General features: G+C 41.7%; 3 protein-coding genes across 8 annotated transcripts in view; 1 reads left to right on the top strand and 2 right to left on the bottom strand.

Moving 5' to 3' along the window:
- Positions 1–176: 176 nt before the first annotated feature.
- Positions 177–7,886, bottom strand: atg13 (ATG13 autophagy related 13 homolog (S. cerevisiae)). 3 transcript variants are annotated; one of them, XM_037091823.1, is made up of 18 exons: positions 7,801–7,886; positions 7,067–7,147; positions 6,566–6,646; positions 6,282–6,401; positions 5,940–5,986; positions 5,624–5,764; positions 5,324–5,364; positions 5,024–5,120; positions 4,731–4,838; positions 4,444–4,537; positions 4,165–4,263; positions 3,337–3,420; positions 3,078–3,187; positions 2,848–2,989; positions 2,685–2,762; positions 2,433–2,540; positions 1,976–2,104; positions 177–1,860 (listed from the first exon to the last, which is right to left on the bottom strand). In XM_037091823.1, exons 2-18 carry the CDS (start codon positions 7,133–7,135, stop codon positions 1,783–1,785), a joined length of 1,626 nt encoding a protein of 541 aa, XP_036947718.1. In that variant the 5' UTR covers positions 7,136–7,147; positions 7,801–7,886; the 3' UTR covers positions 177–1,782. The 3 variants fall into 3 exon arrangements, with proteins under 3 accessions (XP_036947718.1, XP_036947717.1, XP_036947719.1); XM_037091822.1 differs by having other exon boundaries at positions 7,718–7,871; XM_037091824.1 differs by lacking the exon at positions 4,165–4,263 and having other exon boundaries at positions 7,718–7,870.
- Positions 7,887–7,966: 80 nt separating this feature from the next.
- harbi1 (harbinger transposase derived 1) lies at positions 7,967–11,716 on the top strand. 3 transcript variants are annotated; one of them, XM_037091828.1, is made up of 7 exons: positions 7,967–8,133; positions 8,627–8,792; positions 8,883–9,085; positions 9,191–9,278; positions 9,391–9,598; positions 9,709–9,884; positions 9,978–11,716. In XM_037091828.1, exons 1-7 carry the CDS (start codon positions 8,114–8,116, stop codon positions 10,176–10,178), a joined length of 1,062 nt encoding a protein of 353 aa, XP_036947723.1. In that variant the 5' UTR covers positions 7,967–8,113; the 3' UTR covers positions 10,179–11,716. The 3 variants fall into 3 exon arrangements, with proteins under 3 accessions (XP_036947723.1, XP_036947725.1, XP_036947724.1); XM_037091830.1 differs by lacking the exon at positions 7,967–8,133 and adding an exon at positions 8,271–8,291; XM_037091829.1 differs by lacking the exon at positions 7,967–8,133 and adding an exon at positions 8,340–8,516.
- creb3l1 (cAMP responsive element binding protein 3-like 1) overlaps positions 10,418–19,872 on the bottom strand; it is a 42,167-nt gene continuing 32,712 nt past the window's right edge. Inside the window, exons 9-13 of one of the 2 annotated variants that reach the window (XM_037091826.1) lie at positions 18,543–18,611; positions 15,585–15,687; positions 15,254–15,428; positions 13,843–14,011; positions 10,418–13,739 (exon numbers count right to left, since the gene is read on the bottom strand). In XM_037091826.1, coding sequence (XP_036947721.1) covers positions 13,709–13,739; positions 13,843–14,011; positions 15,254–15,428; positions 15,585–15,687; positions 18,543–18,611 — 547 coding nt within the window. In that variant the 3' untranslated portion in view covers positions 10,418–13,708. The remainder of the gene's footprint in view (positions 13,740–13,842; positions 14,012–15,253; positions 15,429–15,584; positions 15,688–18,542; positions 18,612–19,872) is intronic. The other variant, XM_037091827.1, reaches the window with a different exon arrangement.

Here is a 19,872-nt window from a genome sequence, read left to right as displayed (position 1 = left end):
GTCAATGATTTATTTGTAGTGCTGATATTTAAACAGACTTTACAAAGTGCTCTACAATCGAGGTTCAACTCTAATCCATTAACCCAGTGTAATCATGGCTACCAGTCTATGTATGTGAAATGGCGTATGCATGGTTTATACACGGGGCTCCCAGGTATTTTGTTTCCAGACATGAGTTGGTTGAACAGCACAGCCATGCTTTATTAGGAACATCGAGACCAACAGCAAAGAAAAGTCTAAATTCAAGCTTTCAAACTAAAAAGAAAAAGTCATGGATGGTGACCCTAGTGCGTCATGTAGTCATATCCAACCTTAACAAAACCCCTAAAATATACATATGCATGTTGACAGCCTAGAGGAAATGCACTCAGGTTTCAGTCTATTAGGTAGCTGATACTAATAACAACCCTACAGCAAATCCTGTATTGATAAAGGTTTTTCAGTGAAGTGTTCATGGTCAGTTTTGGAGGTTGCTGTTGGAAAAAACTTCATATTTGAAGGCTGGAGTTTGTCTTTGTCAGTTGGAGCTGTAATATAGTAGTCCTGAAATATGTTCTGCATGAGATTCCACCGTTTCCTGTTGTAGCCGAGAGGTGTTACATAAACTGTCAACTGAGTGTATTTCCACGACAAGTCACTTCATGAAAAAACCTTTCTCTGTACAGACGAGGATAGCATTTAATTCACTTTTTTAATCTACATGAGAGTGGACAGATGACTGAATCTCTATTTTTCGGCTTGAGTTTTGATAGTCCGCAAAACATTTCTGGAGCGCCACAGCGGCATTCTCTCAAACAGCTGAAGCAGATGACTCCACACAGCTCGTCCGGCACAGTAGTCCAAGTCTCAGGAGGCCCCATGAGACTTGGATAATTCTGGACTTGCTGCGTGAGCCATTTGATTCTTTTTTTAGATTTTAAATGCTGCAACTGTTTCGTTGTCCACAAAACCTTTCTGAAGCCTCACAGCAAAACTTAACCAGCCTTTCCTCTGGCATCGGGCTGAGTAGAGGATATATGGGTTTTCATTTGTGGGTGGGCTTTTTTTTTTTATTTATTATTATTTAATTTGGGGCCATTTTCTGACATTTAAGTCCCCAGACCAGCTGGGAGACACCTGGCTAGGGTCAAAGAATGAGAGGCTTGTCGCTTTCCCTGTCGCCTCTGAGCAGTGCTTCTGATACAAGGACTGTCAATTGTGAAATGTAAAGCTGGAAATTTCTGGATTACGACAATTTACTCGCCGAGACCAGCTTTTGTTGAAGCCCATTTCATAAGAAGTGTGAGTGATGCAACTCTGGAACTCAAACCGATCCTTCACCTGTAGATTGGATTTGATCAGAGGCCATAATAATGCGCTACGGGGGAATCAGAGTTGCGTGGCTGTGAGCCCACGGTCACCTGATTTCCTGATTAAACCCTAACGACGAGCAGATTTGTGCCAAACAGAAAAATAACTTCTTTTTTTTTTTAAGTGTGAATCAACACCATGAGACCAGACGGGTGTATGCCAGTGTCAGAAGATGATACAGTATTTACAGTGGCGAGGACCACCTGTACAGGCTGGTAAGCGAGGTGAACGTGCTGGGCAGTTAAGGTAAGCGAGGAAGATGTCACATTAAAACATGGCGGTTTAGTCTGAGTGCTTCTCACAGAACAAATGACCACAGAGCCTCCAGGCTGCTGCTTCTTTCCACCCCCCCCCGCCCCCCTTTCATCCATTTAGTCCTTTCTCACATGTAGTCTTCTCCTTTCTGCCTTTTTCTTCACTTCTTCTCCTCCTCTATTGGAGCATGTCCACAAAAGCGTCGAACTCGTCGATGTTTTTCTCATAAACGGCCAGTTTCTCTGGCAGTGAGTCCTGCACGAGAGAGTAAAAATCACCGTTACTATCAACATAATTGCATGAACTTTTTCCTTTTTACAGTGAGGATTTAAGATTTGTCACACTACTACAATTACAAGAAGCAGGTTACCAAGTCGTCGGCCATCGACTGTGAGCTGATGTGTAGCGAGAGACTGGCCAGCTGAGGAGGGTTCTGAAACTCTCTGTAAAAAGTGCCCAGATCCATCGGCAGCAGGTCGTCTTTAGAGAAGGCTGGACGCTAAACACAGAAGCAGACAGAGAGTTCTTTAAAAAAAAAAAAAAAAACATTTATACACGTGTAAACTTGAATCAAAATCCAAATACTCTTCAATAGAAAGCATGATAAAATCGGGGTGTCGTGCTCCTGGTTTCACTGTTCCAATACACTGATATTTTCGATGAGAAGACATGAGAAAAAAAATGGACAATCTTCTCACTGATGGTCTCGTTTGCCTATGTACGTCATAAAACTGAAACTGTTTCATAACCTGTGTAAAGTTACAGTACGTGTAGTATGTATAAAATGCTTAGTGGGGAAACAAAGAATAGAACAAAACGTCACGTACAAAGTCGACCATGACAAAGTCATCCTGCGGCCCCGATCCCTCCGAGCCCTGAGAATGGAGGCTGGCCTGCAGGGGTGACGGGCAAGGAGGAGAGTCTGGTGGTTGCACCTGAACACACACACACACACACATATAATATACCAACTGGAGAAAACTTGTGTCAGCCTAAAACTTCGACACATGCGAGAGCCAACATCACTGTCAACTGATCTCAAGACAAGCCAAAGTATTCTGCTGTATGAGGAAAGTTACCATGGGGTCATTTTCCTCTGAGTCCAGGCCCCGAGGAGCAAATGCAGCGAAGGGCAAGTCCAGACTGGCTGCTGTGACCTACACACACACACACAGAAGGATGAATTAAGTGACAAAAGATGAACCTAGCTAGCCTTTCCTGCGCGCCTAACATGTGACTTACCTGTGTGCTGGGTTTGTTCACAAAGGCTCCGATTTTCCTCGTGAACGCATTGAGAGCCTCCACAGGGTCAGAGGGAGAAACACTCCTCCTGCCCTCATCCCTCCTTCCGTCTCCACTGTGCGACAGGCTGTCATCATCACCGCTGGATGGACAGACAGGGAGTTTACATTCATAAAATCATACCCAAGTTTAGATATTCATATTGAAATCTGCTGTGAGGAGAGAATTACATGCTGCCGGGTGTGATGGGGGGGTGCTCGGCTGTCAGATGGGCATCAGCTCCATGAACTGGGTGGGCAGGAACCAATACAACCCCACCTTCTTTCCCACCATGCATCACCTGAGGAAGAACAGCAGTTTGATTATCCTCTTGATGAATTGTATCTTTCTTTTTACTAGATAACCAGGCTGCATTTTTTTTTTATACTTGTTGGTCTACGCATCAGGGTATATGGCTGTGCTGTGGGTATGTAAGTGAAGAGCACTGACCTGGTTTGGATTGGCAGCAGGATGACACAGCTCAGCAGCCCCGGCTGCAGCTGGAGGCTGGTATGATAACCTGGAAGCATACAGCTACAGAGACACAGACACAGAGGGAGGAAGAGGGAGTGTTAGTCCCAGAACATGGAGGCTTTAAGGTTTATCACTGTTCTGTTGAGATGGGTCAAAAGCTACAGGGGTTCACTACTGTGGTATATGGAGACAAACTGGTGGAACACAATAAAGACGGGTGGTGTTCAAAAATGTTTACTGATGCAAGCGACTAACAGGGTTCAGCTGCTTTTTAAGAGTGACATTCATGCACTTTTCAAGCACTTTCTAGGTTACTGAATCAAAAAATATCCAGACTCTCAGAGCATTCATTATTGGGAAGTTTTGCTTACTCGGATGGAGGGTCTAAGGACAGAGGGTGATGTCTCTGTAGCAAACGTGAGCCCACTGAGGCAATGTGATTGGGATTTTGGGCTATAAACATAAAACTGATTTGATCTGATTTTACTTTTATTTTTTTTAACCAGCTTTTCATATTAAGTTTGATTGCATGTTTTGATCCTGACTGCATGTGACAACATTATGAGTGACTGTGGAGATGAAACATTTTCTCTTGCACTATGTTCAAATTCAAGCATATTCCTAAAAAACATGATGCTATAAATAAAGCACTGTCCAAACTTTAGAGACTTTCTAGGAAACCTGGACACACAAAGGGGCGACACACAACCCAAAACAAATGAGAGATCTGAGTGGTCGACAGTGTTCGTTCAGTTGAAGGTGCCTCACACGCAGTCGCACTCTCAGTGGCCAGTATAGACTCACAGTGTGAGTGACAAGTCCAGGAGCCAATGGGAGCTGCACATTGTCCAGGGGGACGGGCTTAGACAGTTTCGAGGGCGAAGGACTCAGAGTACACACACACTGACGTTGCGCAAAACGCACGCACGCGCACGGACAGACACACACAGAGATCGAAGGAAAACAGGAAAGAAAACAGACAAAGAGAGAAGAAAAAAAGTGAAATGAAAAGTAAGGTATGGAAGTGAAGAGCAGACAGGATAAAGAGACAGTGAAGAAGAGCAGGTGAGGGCGTCCTCATACCTGGGAGGGAGGGGAGGTGGAGAAGGAGGTGGTGCAGACCTCCTGTGAATCCTGAACGCCTACAAATGGTCCTCCGTCCTCTTCATCTGGAGCTCTGGATGCACAGACACAAACACACACTGTCATTTAAATCATTCAGCTGCTTGTCACGAGGCTTGGCAGCAGCAGCAGCTACATCTCTGTGTATGTGCTGGTTGTGAGGCTTTGAAAGAAGTTGTGTAGGTAATGTCGGCGTTTGGATTTCAAAATGAATGATGGACGTCATCTCCAAAGCTTCGCGGAGCTACCTGTAGTTGCAGGGCTGTCCCATGTTTGCAGGGCGATGGCTGCCGCAGGGAGGATCCACAAAGTGATCCACAATGATCCCCATGATAGGAGCCGACCGCTCAAACTGTCTGCAGAAGACACAGTTGCAACAGTTGACTAGTTATTCTTATTTTCCTCTCTTCTTGACAACAGAGCAGTGAAGTGGCATTATTATCTTCAAATCAAGCAGTGGAAACCCTGAGAAATTAGAATTCAGCAGGTTTCCAATTAAAATAAGGAGACTGTGTGGTGTCTCACGGAGTGTGTTCCCTACCTGTTAGACATGAAGGCCAGGTTGGTGCGGTAAGCACATGAAAGTGTGACCGTGCCGACTGGAGTGCCAACGACGCCAACACGCACCGTCTGAAAACCTTCAAAACAAATGACACACTTTTACTATTGTAAAGGCTGAGGAGTAGTATTTTATATTTGATTTGATGTTTAGATGTGACTTCAACCAAGACTATTTAAAGTGAATCATTTATGTTCCTGGACAGTTTTGGTTATTTCTTTATGTATCAAGCCCCATAGAGCAAAACAAAGCTTGTAACCAAGAAGCTGAGTTCACAGTTACCTTCTCCTAATCCACTCAGCTGGACTTCCCCAAAGTAAATCCTGGACATGAGAGAGGCAGAAACAGATGTCAACATGCGTCATACATTAACTGAATGTTAGCAAGCTATTAAAGTATTTAGAATGAAAACCAGGGCAACATTTTCCAGATTTTAAAAACTGTACACCTGACAAAGAAGAAGCTTAAGTTGACTAAGTGTTAACAAGCAAAAGCAGCATGAATGAAACCACTTCAGCAACGTGCAGGAAACAGATGAAAACATTCAACCAGCTGGTTCCCAAACAGGCGGATTCCACTCACCTGTATAATATTACGTAGTCGTGTCCCTGCTTTCTAGACAGTTTATAGGCGGGTGTTACTCTGGTAATAGCCAGCAGAGACTTCAGAAGGACAGACAGACGATTGTAGACTGTATACGACACCTTGATGTCCTTATCACACCTACAGCAGAGACAGACAACACGCAGAATCTTTACAGTTCAGCAGGCTGTGGTAACTCGGCAAAGTGATGAAACAACCACTACAGGACAGTGTAGGGATTTGCAGACCTTCAGGCTTATCCACCTTTGACCATTTGTACAGTGAAACAATTGAAAACTAAAATAAATCCACTCACTTTTCATTCATCTCTAGGCACCAAGTCTCTAGCTCCATCGAGTCCCCCTGAGTGAGAAAGTCAGGAAAGCAAAAATCATTATTATTATTATTATTATATATATTTTTTAAACATACAAGATTAATGAGAGATAGTTTGCAGTGTGTGTTTCAGACTCATACAGTGAAAAAGACCTCACAGTCCTCTCATACCGTAGTTTATAAAGCAGATAGCTACAGGGATTATCGGTGAAGCTATAGTTCAACAGATCTTCTGTTGAATGCTCTGCGTGGTTTGAGGTTCCCTGGCTAAAGAGTCGTTTTTTTACCAAAGAGGGAAATCGTCCTCTGAGGAATATTTTACCTCCGATGTCTTCAGGGAGATCTCGACACACATGGAGCGCCCAATGCCTGGAAGCTGGCCAGCCAGTGCCCTCTTGGCTTCATGAGTCACCTCAGGAATATCTTTGATGGCCAAATTAAACTAGAAGAAAAAACAAAAATCATAGACTAAGTGATATATTCTTTAAAGAAGAAACCAGCAATCCAAACCATATACACATATTTCATGTGAGGATCAACTTTGAACCGTAAATCCAGTCAGTCATTACAACAGGAAATATTACAAGAGTGATTTAAGTGTTTTACCCAATCAGAGCCGGTAGGCGACGAGGACGAGCGAGTGCAGATCTTCTCTCCGAGACGGGCCTGGACGATCACCTGGACAGTCTGCAAGACACCCACCAAACACCGCAAATGAAAACTGTTTCGATGGGCGCATCCCGAGCAACATTACTTCGGGACAGACATGTTTGCGGTTGAATATTTTAAGACACACTTTTCAGTTTGCACCAGAAATAAAATGTATCTTCACTAATTTGGTGTAGAGGCAGAAATATCTGTGACGCGTGTCACATAACAAAACAAAAATTCAAAACGTTGCTTCATGAATGGTGCATGAATTGATGCGGTTAAATTAGAGATCCACTGTGGATTGAAACTTTGATGTGGTGTCATGCTTTAATTCAGTGTTAATATGGCATGGTAATTAATTAATAGCAAAAAGGTTGGCACTAAGGGGAAGTTAGAAGATGGCTGATGAAGTAAAAGATCCCCTCAGAGAGAAAGTGCATCACACTGGCTGTTTACCTTCAGGGCAAAGAACTTGATGAACTTGTCCAGGTCTTTTTTATCCTGGGGACTCAGGCCACTGTCCATGTTGCCACGACCCTGCAACCAAACAACATAACGCGAGAAGTGAAGGACGCTCAACCACAACACGTTTACCTCTTAAAATACAGCTGCACGTGATCAAAGTCAGGCTCAACTTGACCAAAACAAACCATTCTGACCACATGAATACAATGTTTTGCTAAACAGCGATAACAATTTCTAACTGGAAGCAATGTAACGTTACACTATAATGAGAGCGCTTCCTTCTACATCGACAGAAAGAAGATTATGTACATCACAACTGATTTTTAACCCCCATATCACAAGTGTTTGTGCTACTAGTTAGCAAGGGAGGCCTCCGTGTTTACATGAAGTGTTCCTAGTAAGATTTGGAGGTCATAAACATACTGCAGACACTGACAGTCCCTTCATATATTACACAATATAACCAGGTACATTAAACGCGTACAATAGCGCAGTTTTATCGACAGCAACTTAACGTTTATGCCTCTCAAATGGGAGGCACTGGAAAGGTGACTCACTGGACAATGATTAGCCCACGGCTAATGTTAGCTAGATAGCTAAATAACACGCACTTTGGCGCTATCGCAAAACAGTGAAACTTACATTAGCTTGCCTCTCAACAGCGTACCGTCTGTAAAACACAAACTAAACACTAAAGATGACATGCAATGCTGAATTTCACCAACATTTACACGCCCAGCGCAGATGTATACAACGTCAACAGCGGCGGAGCTACTTCACTGTTTATTTTCTCCATGTCGACATATCTCGGTGGAGGCACTTTCGCAAAGGCACTTTCGTCCATTTTTTAATGCCTGTAAAATGTACAGCCTGAATAATAATTGAATTTACACACAACATAATAAAAGACAAGACAAATGTGACTATGTCTGTATCAAATATAATTTATTAATACAGCCGCATAACGCCACGTCTGGTGTCGAATGTGCGAATGCGAGTGGCAAGTTGGGTTTTCGTCAGGATTGTTTTGGTCGAGAGATGCTGCATGACTTCCCAAGGTAACAGCGCTTTTCATTCATAGTAACAACAGCCACAGCAAAATCAATATTAGTAAGATCAGTAATTACAGGAATAACAGCAGCCGTTCAGATACTCGTCATAGCTAAAATCCAAGGTAGCTAGCTGGCTAATTAGCACGTTGGCTCGTCTGATGCAGGTGGATGTGGAAAGGTTTCCGTGCTAATAAACAACTTTCTGCAGTTGTTCAGTCAGCAAGGGGCTATATTGGCATCATAAGAAATAAAGCAGTAACACGATGGGCAGTATATAATTATAAAAAGAGAATACTAAATCTAATGGAGTAATGTATACAAAGTATTTGAGTGGGTTGTAGACGTCAGACAAGCACATCCACAGACTTTGTCGAAGATAATAAATTCTTGTATGTGTAAGATATAGAAATATACTGCTATAACTGTCAATGAAGAATATAAAAAGAAGCTTGTAATGCATTAATATTGCGTGTTAATGTACGTGTATTATCACTCGCAGCATGGCGATCCCTATAGCCATCTTGGACTGTGATCTGCTCTTACATGGCCGAGGCCACAAGACCCTGGACCGCTTCAACCTGGGCTCCGTCTCAGACAACTTCCTGCTCACACAGTTCGGCTTCCCCAGAGAGTTCATCCTGTTCCTGGTGGGACTGCTCAGAGAGGTGAGTGTATGCCAGTTCCCCATCTCTTTTAAAACGTGTGTGTCTACAGATCTACAGCTCCTCTGCACTGTGTGTGTTTTTCTGTGTCAGGCTCTCTGCAGAAGGACCCAGCGCTCCAGGGCCATCAGTCCTGAGGTCCAGGTGTTGGCTGCTCTGGGCTTCTACACATCGGGGTCGTTTCAGACATCCATGGGGGATACCATCGGGATCAGCCAGGCGTCGATGTCCAGATGTGTATCCAACGTGACCCGGGCTCTGGTGGAGAAAGCTCCACAGTTCATCACGTTCAACAGGTATGACACCACGCTACTGAATGATGTAGATCACTTGGGTATCTTGCTGCGGTAGCATATTAAAAACATAATATTACAACCACAGCAATAATGTTTCCCAAACAGAGATCCCGCCAGCAGAGAGCAGTCCTTCCAGGAGTTCCAGAGGGTGGCGGGATTCCCAGGAGTTCTGGGGGTGCTAGATTGTGTTCAGGTTCATAATATTACAAATTATTAACAATTATTGTTGAAGACTCTGTAGAGTTTGCAGGTACCAGCCCAGCCGATCTGTCCTTTTCAATATCCTCCTCCCTTCTCCGCCGCAGGTCACCATCAAAGCTCCGAACAGTGAAGACTCATCATATGTGAACAAGAAGGGCTTCCACTCTGTGGGCTGTCAGCTGGTCTGTGATGCCAGAGGGCTGTTGCTCAGTGCAGAGACCCACTGGCCGGGCGGACTCAAAGACACAGATGTTCTCGAAAAATCTGCCGTCTACAAACAGCTGCTGGACACAGAGGAGGGCTGGTTGCTGGGTGAGACGGGGGGGATTTCACACTGCCTGCGACATTCTGCTGAGTCTGAACATGCCAAAAAAAAGTATGACCCCCTTTTTCTTTTTTTCTTTTTTTTTTTGGTTTCTTAGGTGACTGTCGCTACCCGCTGAGGAAGTGGTTGATGACCCCGGTCGAGAGCCCAAAGTCCCCTGCAGAGATTAGATACAATCTGGCCCACGCTACTACACATGAGATAGTGGACAGAACCTTCAGAGCCATTCAGACCAGATTCAGATGTTTGGATGGCACAAAAGGATACCTACAGGTATTAAGCCTAACCCTAATCCTATTCCATCCTGTTCTAGCCCTCCATATTGTAATCCATCATATTTTATACATTCTCTCCCCTGCTTTCCAGTACTCTCCGGAGAGGAGTTCGTCCATCCTGCTGGCCTGCTGCGTTCTCCACAACGCCTCCCTGCAGTCTGGATTAGACGCCTGGACTCTGGAGAGAACCGACCCTCTGGAGCAGCCCGAGAGCCTCGAGCAAAAGCCAGAAGACCGCGACAGCCAGGCAGAGGAGCTCCGAAAACAGCTCATACTCAAACACTTCAGCTGAGACGCTGGCTGGACTAACGAGTTCTCCTTTGTTGGTGGATCAAGAGTGAAGTAAAGGTTTCATATTAGGCTGATTTCATGGTTATTTTTTAAATGCTGAAAAACTGTATAGCCCTGCCTTATAATCAGAAAGGGGAAGGACATCTTACTTCCAGCAATATGGAACCTTTTAAGAACCAGAAGCAACCCATTCTTCACATAAAGGCCACATTTAAATCAAGAAATTGCACAGACACAGTGTTGCTGATGCAGTTTTTTTATATTTTGCTGGTTCCTACTCTACAGACTACACTAAGATAACATAGTTATATATGGAGTAACATGCAAGATGCTATACAACAAACCAAGACAACATTTTACCCAAAACACATTTCAAGCGACTCCCTGGAAAGTGCTTTATTATTTCCCTCTCAAACACTCTGCAGACATTCATAGAGAGGTTTGAATAATGAAGCACCTCCTGGTGTTTTACAACCACTCAAACTGTGTGCAGCTGCTGTGTTGCCGAGGTTTCATTACAAGTGAAAAAGTCACCCTCATTTTATTTTTTAAAATCCCTCCCACTTTCCATCTTCCTTTCCCGAAATATCTGCTGATTTTCTCCCATTTTCCTTTTCCACATGAATTCCACAGGTTAAAATCTTGGACTATGTCACAATACAAAAAAAACACAAGGCCCTTATTTACAACAACTGCACACCATGTGTCATTTTTTTTATGTACATTGGTGCATTAGGACTGTTAAAGGTGAGAATGACAGGATGTTTGTGCGATGGGCTGCAGTCACATACATGATGTTTTTGTGTACGCTTAGCATAAGGACACAAAATGATATAGATAAAGAGACGAGAAAGAAAAACTGTGGTCATTGTGATGTTTCTGGGATCAGATTCTGTGTTTGAGTGTTTTATAAGTCTGTCAGTCACGTATCATTTCGTCAGGCATGTGGACTGGGCAGTGAAATGTCTGTTTTCATAGCTTAATTTAAAGGAATATCATGACATTTATAACAACATGTTTCAGGGATGATCATGATCATGTGGTGAAGAAATACTGACTTGTTGTAAATGTCCTGGTGTTCCTCTAAATTGTGATGATAACAAAGCTAGTGGTGTTTTACTTCCTGGAATGTATTAGTCCCCTGATTGACTTCATCAATATATACACACTTTCTACAAATAGGAATAAATACAACTTACACTGCTGTCGCATGAGCACATTCCGATGTTGGGATGTTTCCTCACTGCCTGGTTTAATGTTAGAGGATGCATTTATGACAACATATAATCTACATTAAAGGTGTAATATGCAAGAATTGGCCACCTGTCAAATTCATACAAACTTGACTTAAAACATACTAACCATTACTGGTAACCGCTCATTGTAACTACCATGAGCTAGCTCAGATATTTTTTAAAAATGTCTCTTACATTTTCCACCTTTAATTATATTGTCGATGGTTTCATATGTTTTAAAATTAAAATGTAAATTTGACATTTTTTGATCAATTTGTTGGCTTTTGGTGTCAAAAACAAAACATTTTGAGGGAAAATAACAATTTTACAATTGGTCCAATTGTACAAGCTAATGTCATTTTTAAACTATAGGGGAACAAAAAAAATGCTCTATAGTTTTCAGGCGACAGCAGTGGAACATAAACAACACTGTATTACAGTTAAAGACAAACAGAGCATGTCAAAGTTTTACAATTCATGAAACAGCATGTACAACTGCACATCATACTAAAGGCCCAAGCACAACATACAATTCCTTTTTTTATTTGCATAAATTATTATGCTCTTTTTTTGATGCTCAGAATATATTATAAGTTGTATTTTTGAGTTTTTTTGTAAACATTATTTAGAAAAACAAAACATGAAGATAAAAACAAGTTTTTTTTGTTGCATAAATTAAATATGCTCTTTTTCAATGCTGCAAATATATTACATATACAATTTTTTAATTCCATAAAAATACTTAGATGTCATGTTTCCCAAACCTCTGTCAGGACCCCTTTAAAGGTCCCTTGATATGAAAATATGGTTGCCTCCCAAAAATGCTGCAGAATTCTGGTCAGAAATTAGATGTGAAAAAAGTAGAATTAACCTCAGAGACAGATTTAAAAAGTGGAAAAATAAAACATATTTTGTTGTAACTCTTAACTGCAGACACAGTACACAACTGTTCAAAGCAGTTCAAACCCAGGCTGGCTCTTAGCAATGGTGAATTTGTCGAGCTTGTACTGCTACACCCCCAGATACACCCATGGGCGAAACAGAGGGACAGATAAATCCTGAACCTCCATCCAGTTTATGATTAGTTAAAAGTGTGGTTTCATACCAGCCCTGATTAGACAAAAAATGTGTAATCTGCTGCCCAGTTAGGTTGTCAAGTTTATAGTTGTATTAGTGGACTTAATGTACAAGGCCGAATTGGTCATATTTGACCACAGTAAGTGGAAGGCACTTTAAAAGGCACTGCTTCCTTTTAAAAAAGGATCTGTTTAGGCTCACACCTGCACATCTGGTGTTTTAACATGTTGGCATTAACACATGCCACATTCATCATACTTAGTTCGTTGTTTGATCAAACAAACATCATTTTGATAACTAATTAATAACTTAGGTCAGTTATTGAGCAAATATGTCAGACATTCTTTGGTTCCTGCTCAGCCTCTGGGAAACTGACAGTCTTTTTTAAAAAAATAAATTAAAAAAAAAAGTTTTCTGACCTTTTCTAGATGAAACAATTTATTGAATTAAAAAGAAGTACGATGTAGTACTGTACATTTAGAGTTTGGTTGTAATATATATGAACCATGTGCTAACATCACCTAGATCCCCATGGTTGAGGTCAACCATGTCTCTCTAAGTATGTATCTATGATCATGAGTTGTTAAAGGTGAAAGGTGTGTCTGTGTGATTCAACATTAAAACCACACTTCTCATAAAGAGGATGTTGCTTTCCCTCTAATTGCCAATGCAACATTACATTTGTTTTGAAGAAGAAAGTGAGGACAAAGCCAAAAGCAGCTTGTAATTGTATTAACTTTGTCCTAACATGGCAGTGGTCTGACTCATTGGTGGTGACAATTTATTTGTGTTAAAATGCTGCAAATTCTGCCTGTAAGTTATTGTATACTGTCAAGAAACTATGTTTTAAATGCAGTGTATCTGCAAAATATTATTCATTAATTTAAACTAAGTATTTTTCGTGATTGTTTAATTAGCTATACTGGAATGCATAAAAATGGGAATTCCGATAAGGCGGTCCCTTCGAAATCAAGTAAACTCAGGTGTAGCAGAGTCTGTTTAAGCAGAGAAGTGAAGCACCACGTTACATACAGGCAGTATACCAGTCATGGAGGATGGAAGGACAGCAGTCTCTGAAGTCGTGAAGCTCTCTAAAACAAATGGTGATGTAGATTTCGCTCCTGTGGTTGATATGAAGCCCGGTGAGTCCAGGAGTCTGGAGGCTTCTTGCTTTGTAGGGGTCAGAGGTGAGAAGTCATGGAGGAGAGGCCAGGCTGTGTCAGAAAAACTCTGAGTCTGGTTTTGATTCTCTGCAGAGAGGAGAGGCACTCGCTTAATGCTGGGAGAGTTTTTGACATAAAAGATCACAGCATATTTCTAATCCGTGTGTTTTTCTTTTGTTTTTTCTTTTACCTGCGGTCAAAGTTGGGCCCAGTTGTCTGGTTGCTGTGAGCATCAGCTGTGTATCGGCCTGTCTCAATGTGGGAATGGCCTCCTGACGGTAGCCTCTCCCCTTCTGATGGGACTAAACTCTCCTCCAGTGGAGCTCCTTCATTGTAAAAGAGCAGGCTGCGGGACCGGACTGCAACACACAAACACACTCATTTGACTCCCACGTCATCTCGGCTGGATGACTTTTGAATGAATTCTTTAATTTCCCAGACTCCAGGAAAAAGTTCACTAATCAATCAAGCGAACTGTATAAAAATATTCTCTTTTTCAAGTTTTGTTAATGTTGCAGCCCTAGTTTTAATAATCAATCAATTCATTCATTTGTTTGACATTTTATCCATTGTATTGTACGTTGTTATGTGCACTTTAGCCTTTAGGGGGCACTAGGAGGGCTTCAGATTTTTAACCTCAGATGATAGTCTCACATAGCCAGACAGACACATGTCGTCAAAACTTTACATACACGAATAATGGCAGTCCAATAATTTCTACAGTTCTCATTTTTCTGTGATGTAATGAGAGGAACACATAATACTTTGTCACAAAAACATTTATGAAGTTTGGTTCAATAATTAAATCATTATAGTCACAGGACTACCAGAAGCTTGTGGGCAGCTATCAAAAGTGCCTCACTGAGGTGAACATGATCCGGCAGGTTTGGTCACATTTTCAGAAGACCTGTAATAAATTCCCTGTGCAGTAGGGAGCGCTGTTGCCCCACAGTGAGGCGGTCTTGGGTCAGAGACCTGGGTGGGTTGGTGGGGGGCACTACTGTACCTCCAGAGTGCTGTGTCAGTGCTGTAGAAAGGTCGGGCTGCACCAATTCTCATTCTGGGATAGCTTTAAAAAAAAATCTGGCAGGATTTTAAACAAATCACAATAGTCTTGGGTGGCACTTCACCCTGGATGCTGCCACAATGCCCCTGCAAAATAGTGTCACCGGACACTTGGTTTGCGTGTGGAGAGGTGAGTCCTGGTATTAAAATTGCTATATCCCAGCGAAAGAAAAGGAACCGGCTGCTAGCTTGCTTAACTTCGTGCTTGGCAAACAGGTTAAATTTCAGTGTGTAGGTTAATAACTTGGAGGCTGTTGTCACCGTTTCACGTAGCGATGGGGATTCTTAAAACGGTTCTCACTAGGGATGTAATAATACCAAAAACCCATAGTACAATATCATTGTGATTATAATCCACAATACTATTAGATATTTATCACAAGGTATCAGTAAAATTACATTTCAAGTGTCAATATTCATCATACACAAATTGTTTCTACTTTTTACTTGTCTAAAGGCACATTAAAGAACTTGAATGGGGTTTTGAATGTACTTAATTTCTATAATCATGTCGCATTGTAGGCAGACCTACCTACCTATAGACCTACCCTGACTGGTGGTGTAGCGGTCCGCTGACGGAAGAGGAGGAGAGGAGGAGGGATGAGAGGAAGCGGAGGATGAGGACAAAGAGGAGGTGTCGGCGAGGAGGGAGAGGGGTGAGAGGCAGGGGGAGAAGGAGCCCAACACTAGTACGAAACACACCGCCATCATCTGCACAGTGGGGAACAAAAACCTCCCGTTAATAACAAAATCATAAAGGAAAACTGCACAGTCCTGGAGACAACATGCTTTATATGGGTGATTCTGGTGTGTTCCCTTCATAGCAATATCCAAATGTATGTCCATAAACAACCAAAAGATATTTACCATGAGGCACGTCCCTGTTTGAGTTGAGGCCATTTTACAAGATCGGGGGACAACTTTCCCTGAAATCAGTGACTGAAGCTTCTGGAGCTGCTGTAGAAGAGACCTGGAGGCACACAGAGGGAAAGTACATTATTTCACAGGTAGAGAACGCACTGGATGACTGCACTGGTTGAGGATTTTTTCTTTCTCTGTATTGAGCCACTAAGACATAACTTGTCCTCTCACAGATTTAGTTTAAAATTCTAAATTCAAGTAATTGATAACAGTTGGTCATGGCTAGGATTAGAGGTTAGACTGTGATGATTTGTGCAGAACCAAAGAGAAATGCAGGTAATTCATCTTTCCATATATGGTTTTCAATATTGGATTGATTACATTAAAGAACCCTCAGTCCACCTGATTTCCAGCTGTTTCATCCGTTAGCCAGAGTAAACAAACAGTACTGGAGGGTTGGGCAGAGCAAACCAGTAAAACCACTGGAATACAGTACATCAGTCTGATCTGGAGAGCAGGGTTCTGATGGTATGAGCCATCAGTAGATGTGAGGACACACTCTAACCACTAAGTGGAGACAGAGGACGAGTAATTGCTGAGCACACTGCCTTTGTAAAGTCAGTCAGTCACTTATTACATTACAAACTAAACCAGACAATAAACTGGTCGATCAGTCAGTCAGTCTGTATATTTAGTGTTTCACATTCCCATGTGGCGTCTAACGAGCACCAGAATGTAGCATTACACTACCAGCTGCCAGCTGTAATCAACCTCTATGGGATGATACTGACCAGCATCACTCACACAGCACTTTGAAGTGGAACCGCAGTGATTTACTGCTAAATTATTGCTGCTTTAAATGTACTCCCAAAGGACATGCTGGTGGACTGGGTGCACAGTTGTGTGTGTAAATATTCAGCATACGATTTTAACATTTTAGTCAATCTAACCCAAAACTGCTAGAAGTTTTTGCAAGGTGTGTTTTTTATTTCTTACTTTAGAAATAAAATATTGGCACTGTAAATTACTTATTAGTTCTGTGAGCTAATGTGTTAAAACTGCTAACAAACTGTGCCTGTGCTAAAAAGTGGCAAAGAAAGTGGAACTTTTCTATTCAGCAGTGTTATCTGCCTCATCATTTTTACAAAGCTGCTGTGAGGAACGTGAAGGGAATGTGTTCAGTGACGTCAGATCAAGGGACATCTTAAAACGTGAGTAATACAGATTTTATTTGCACATTGTTGAGGTGCCCGCCCTTTGGACATCCAGTATAATATATAATATAACATTATAAGCCTGATTGTAACTGACAGAAAAAAATATATGAAACTATGAACTCATGGTCACTCAGTGATATAGCCTGAAACTAAATTTGTCCTGTTCTGCACGTTGTTATCTAAGAGAATAAATCACATAACATGAAAGTATTGTGTTTATTGGTTTTCAGGGTGGCTGTTTTATTTTGGTAAATAAACTCCTCACAAATTAGAGGTCCTTTTTCGATTTATTTTACACAAAGGTATCAAATTCTAACCGTTGCTGCCGTTTCATCCTTCTGCCATCGGAGCCACTGTTTCTCATTTCTCCAGTTGATTTGTGTAGACATGGGTCAGAGTTTCCATGAAGGGCTGCACTTCTCCTGTCAAGTTTGTTTTTTTATCTACCAAAACCTTGCTTAGAAAAAGGGGGACACCCTCTTTTGTGTCTCTTTGCAACATTTATAATTGTAATTGTAATTGCCTGGAATTTTATATTCTAAAATTTCGATTGGGTGGGCAAGGAGCACTTTTGCTCCACCGGCCCAATTTATTAATGAGTATTATCAAAAAGTGTAACCATATTTAATGCTACATGAAGAAAGAGTTAAAATTACTCTAAAGCAGCACCCAATGATTATATTCATCACTGATTAATCTGTTGATCATATTCTCCATTAATTGTTTAGTTGTTTGGTCGAAAAAAAATGTTGACCATTGCTTCCTGAAGATGACATCCTAAAATGTTTTGTTTATTCCACAACCCAAAACGTACTTAGCTTACTAGAGTAGTATACGTGTACAAATAATTCATATAATAATAATATATAATAATATATAATAATTCACTAACCTAGGTCTGTCTGAATCAAGGTGGACATGCAGGACAGAGAACCACGTGCATGGAGAAGGTAATTGCATTTCCAGACTTTTTCGAAACTAGCATCTTAAGGTTAATTAATTCCTTAAAAAACTTTCTTCGGGCCATGACACACTCTGGACTTGGGTGAGTGTGCTGACTCATGTTTGCCAGTTTGTGCCAACTCATTGTTCCTCCATGCGGTGCTGTAACGTTTTCATCAGTGCGAGTGTGTGAGTGTTTGTGCGGTGGGGAAGGGAGGGGGTTGCCTGCCATGATGAAAGCTCCTGTTCAGTCACAGCTATAATAACAGGCTGAGGCCGCCACAGACAGACAGACGTAGAAACAGACCCCCCCCCCCAACCCTCAGTCCTCAATCTCACCACACCCACCCACCCATCCATCCACCCACTGACTCCAGGATAATAGCAGATTGGTTTCATATTGTTAGTCTACGCTCAAATACATTTCTCTGCAGACTCCTTTAATTCTCTCAGCTTAACACACTGCACAGAAACTGTGGACCCCAAAGATTTTTACATGCAGAGCATAAATACTAATATGTATAAACTACGGTCGACTTTTGTCCTTTGACGACTGCATGATTGCAGCTCAAAGTTTTCCTGCTTGCAGCACATCACCACAGATCACTCATCTTTCAGCTCATCTAGCTGCACCCTTCAACATCGTGTTGCTGCTGTTATTGATAATTAGCCAAACACTGTTAAAGGAATGTTAGGTTTGTTATATTGGAACTGGGACCGAGCATTAGAGCTTCAGTCTGTTCAGAGAGACAACTGCAAGACTGCAACACTAATGACAGCCTGTGTGTGTGTATGTAAGCCTCACCTGTTGGCAGTCTCCAGGTTTTCTACTTTTCTCCACAGGTCGCTGTTTTCTGATGTGTAGCTCTCCACCCTGATAGACACACAAATAGACAAAGAATTCTGTTAGTAGCTTTTATTTTACCATGTCTTTCCATTGGTAATGCAGCCAGGTGTAGACTATTGTGAGCAAAGTGAAGTGGATCCGCCCAAAAAATAATCACAATCTATCTAATCGCAATAACAATCCACGATCTAGATTACACTTTGAGAATTTTTTTCTCAAATCTGACATGCTCTTTCGACTATAGCCTGACTTATACTGTCCATGTATATCTCCATTTGTGGCATGGAAACACAATATTGCATGACATCCTCATCCACTTTGCTGCTAGCTATAACTCATGTTGCATTATCCACAATTGGTCACTCCTTCCGTGCATGACGAATTGTAGACTGTAGATAATTGCAGAATGCAATGTGAAATCATAAGTCTAATCAGCCCAGCTATCAAGTTGGCTACATCACTCTATCAGTATTTTTATGTAGGGGGATCTGCTAGTAAATGAGGTAATGTGAGGATTGGACACAGAAGTAAGACAACATTAAACACCACAATCTCGATGATTCACCTTTAAGTAGATTGTGGATTGTGTTGATCAAATATAGAGAACCAGCCTGCATTTCAGCCAGGGAATGGATCAATTGTAATAAAGGTTTCATCAATGGAGGGCACTGCACTATGTGCGCAGACAATGACCCATCTACTTCTGTTCAAACTTCAGGTCAATGATAACTTTATTTTTTGGTCCTAGCTTCAAATTCCAAACCAAATGAATGAGTGATTGAAAAATGATCTAAGAACAAAGTCTAACTATCAAGCTAATTTGATGAGAAAGATTATTCACAGATAAAACTGAGACCCAACGTTTTGTGATTCTTGCCTTCAAACAAATAGAGGTTCACATACATGTGTCATGTCAAGTGAAGGCTGTGGTGGACAAACACTTGAACAAGAATGACACTCAGTGGAGCACCCGCCTCCACCAAAGCCCAACAGTCCCCCTCTGTTCAATCAAACCTAATTCAATTCTAAATAAAACAGATTTAAATCAGCTTTATTCAGACTTTTGTTTGGATCTGCATTAAATGGCACTCACTCAACAACAACCTAAACATGCCCAGGCGCACTGATGGTGGATTACTATTTTGAGGCAGCAGAAAGTGACAGCGCCATAGACCAACAAAAAGCTGGTCTGAAGTCAAAAGTGCAGTCTGTTTCCTGCTATTTGAAGGACATATTAGACACGCCTACACACATGGGTTCACACCGTTCATACACTCGTATTTTATTA

The sequence above is a fragment of the Acanthopagrus latus genome, chromosome 24, assembly GCF_904848185.1.
Source record: "Acanthopagrus latus isolate v.2019 chromosome 24, fAcaLat1.1, whole genome shotgun sequence".
NCBI lineage: Eukaryota > Metazoa > Chordata > Actinopteri > Spariformes > Sparidae > Acanthopagrus > Acanthopagrus latus.
Note: the sequence above shows the minus strand (reverse complement) of the source record. Positions and strands in the feature narration are given on the sequence as shown.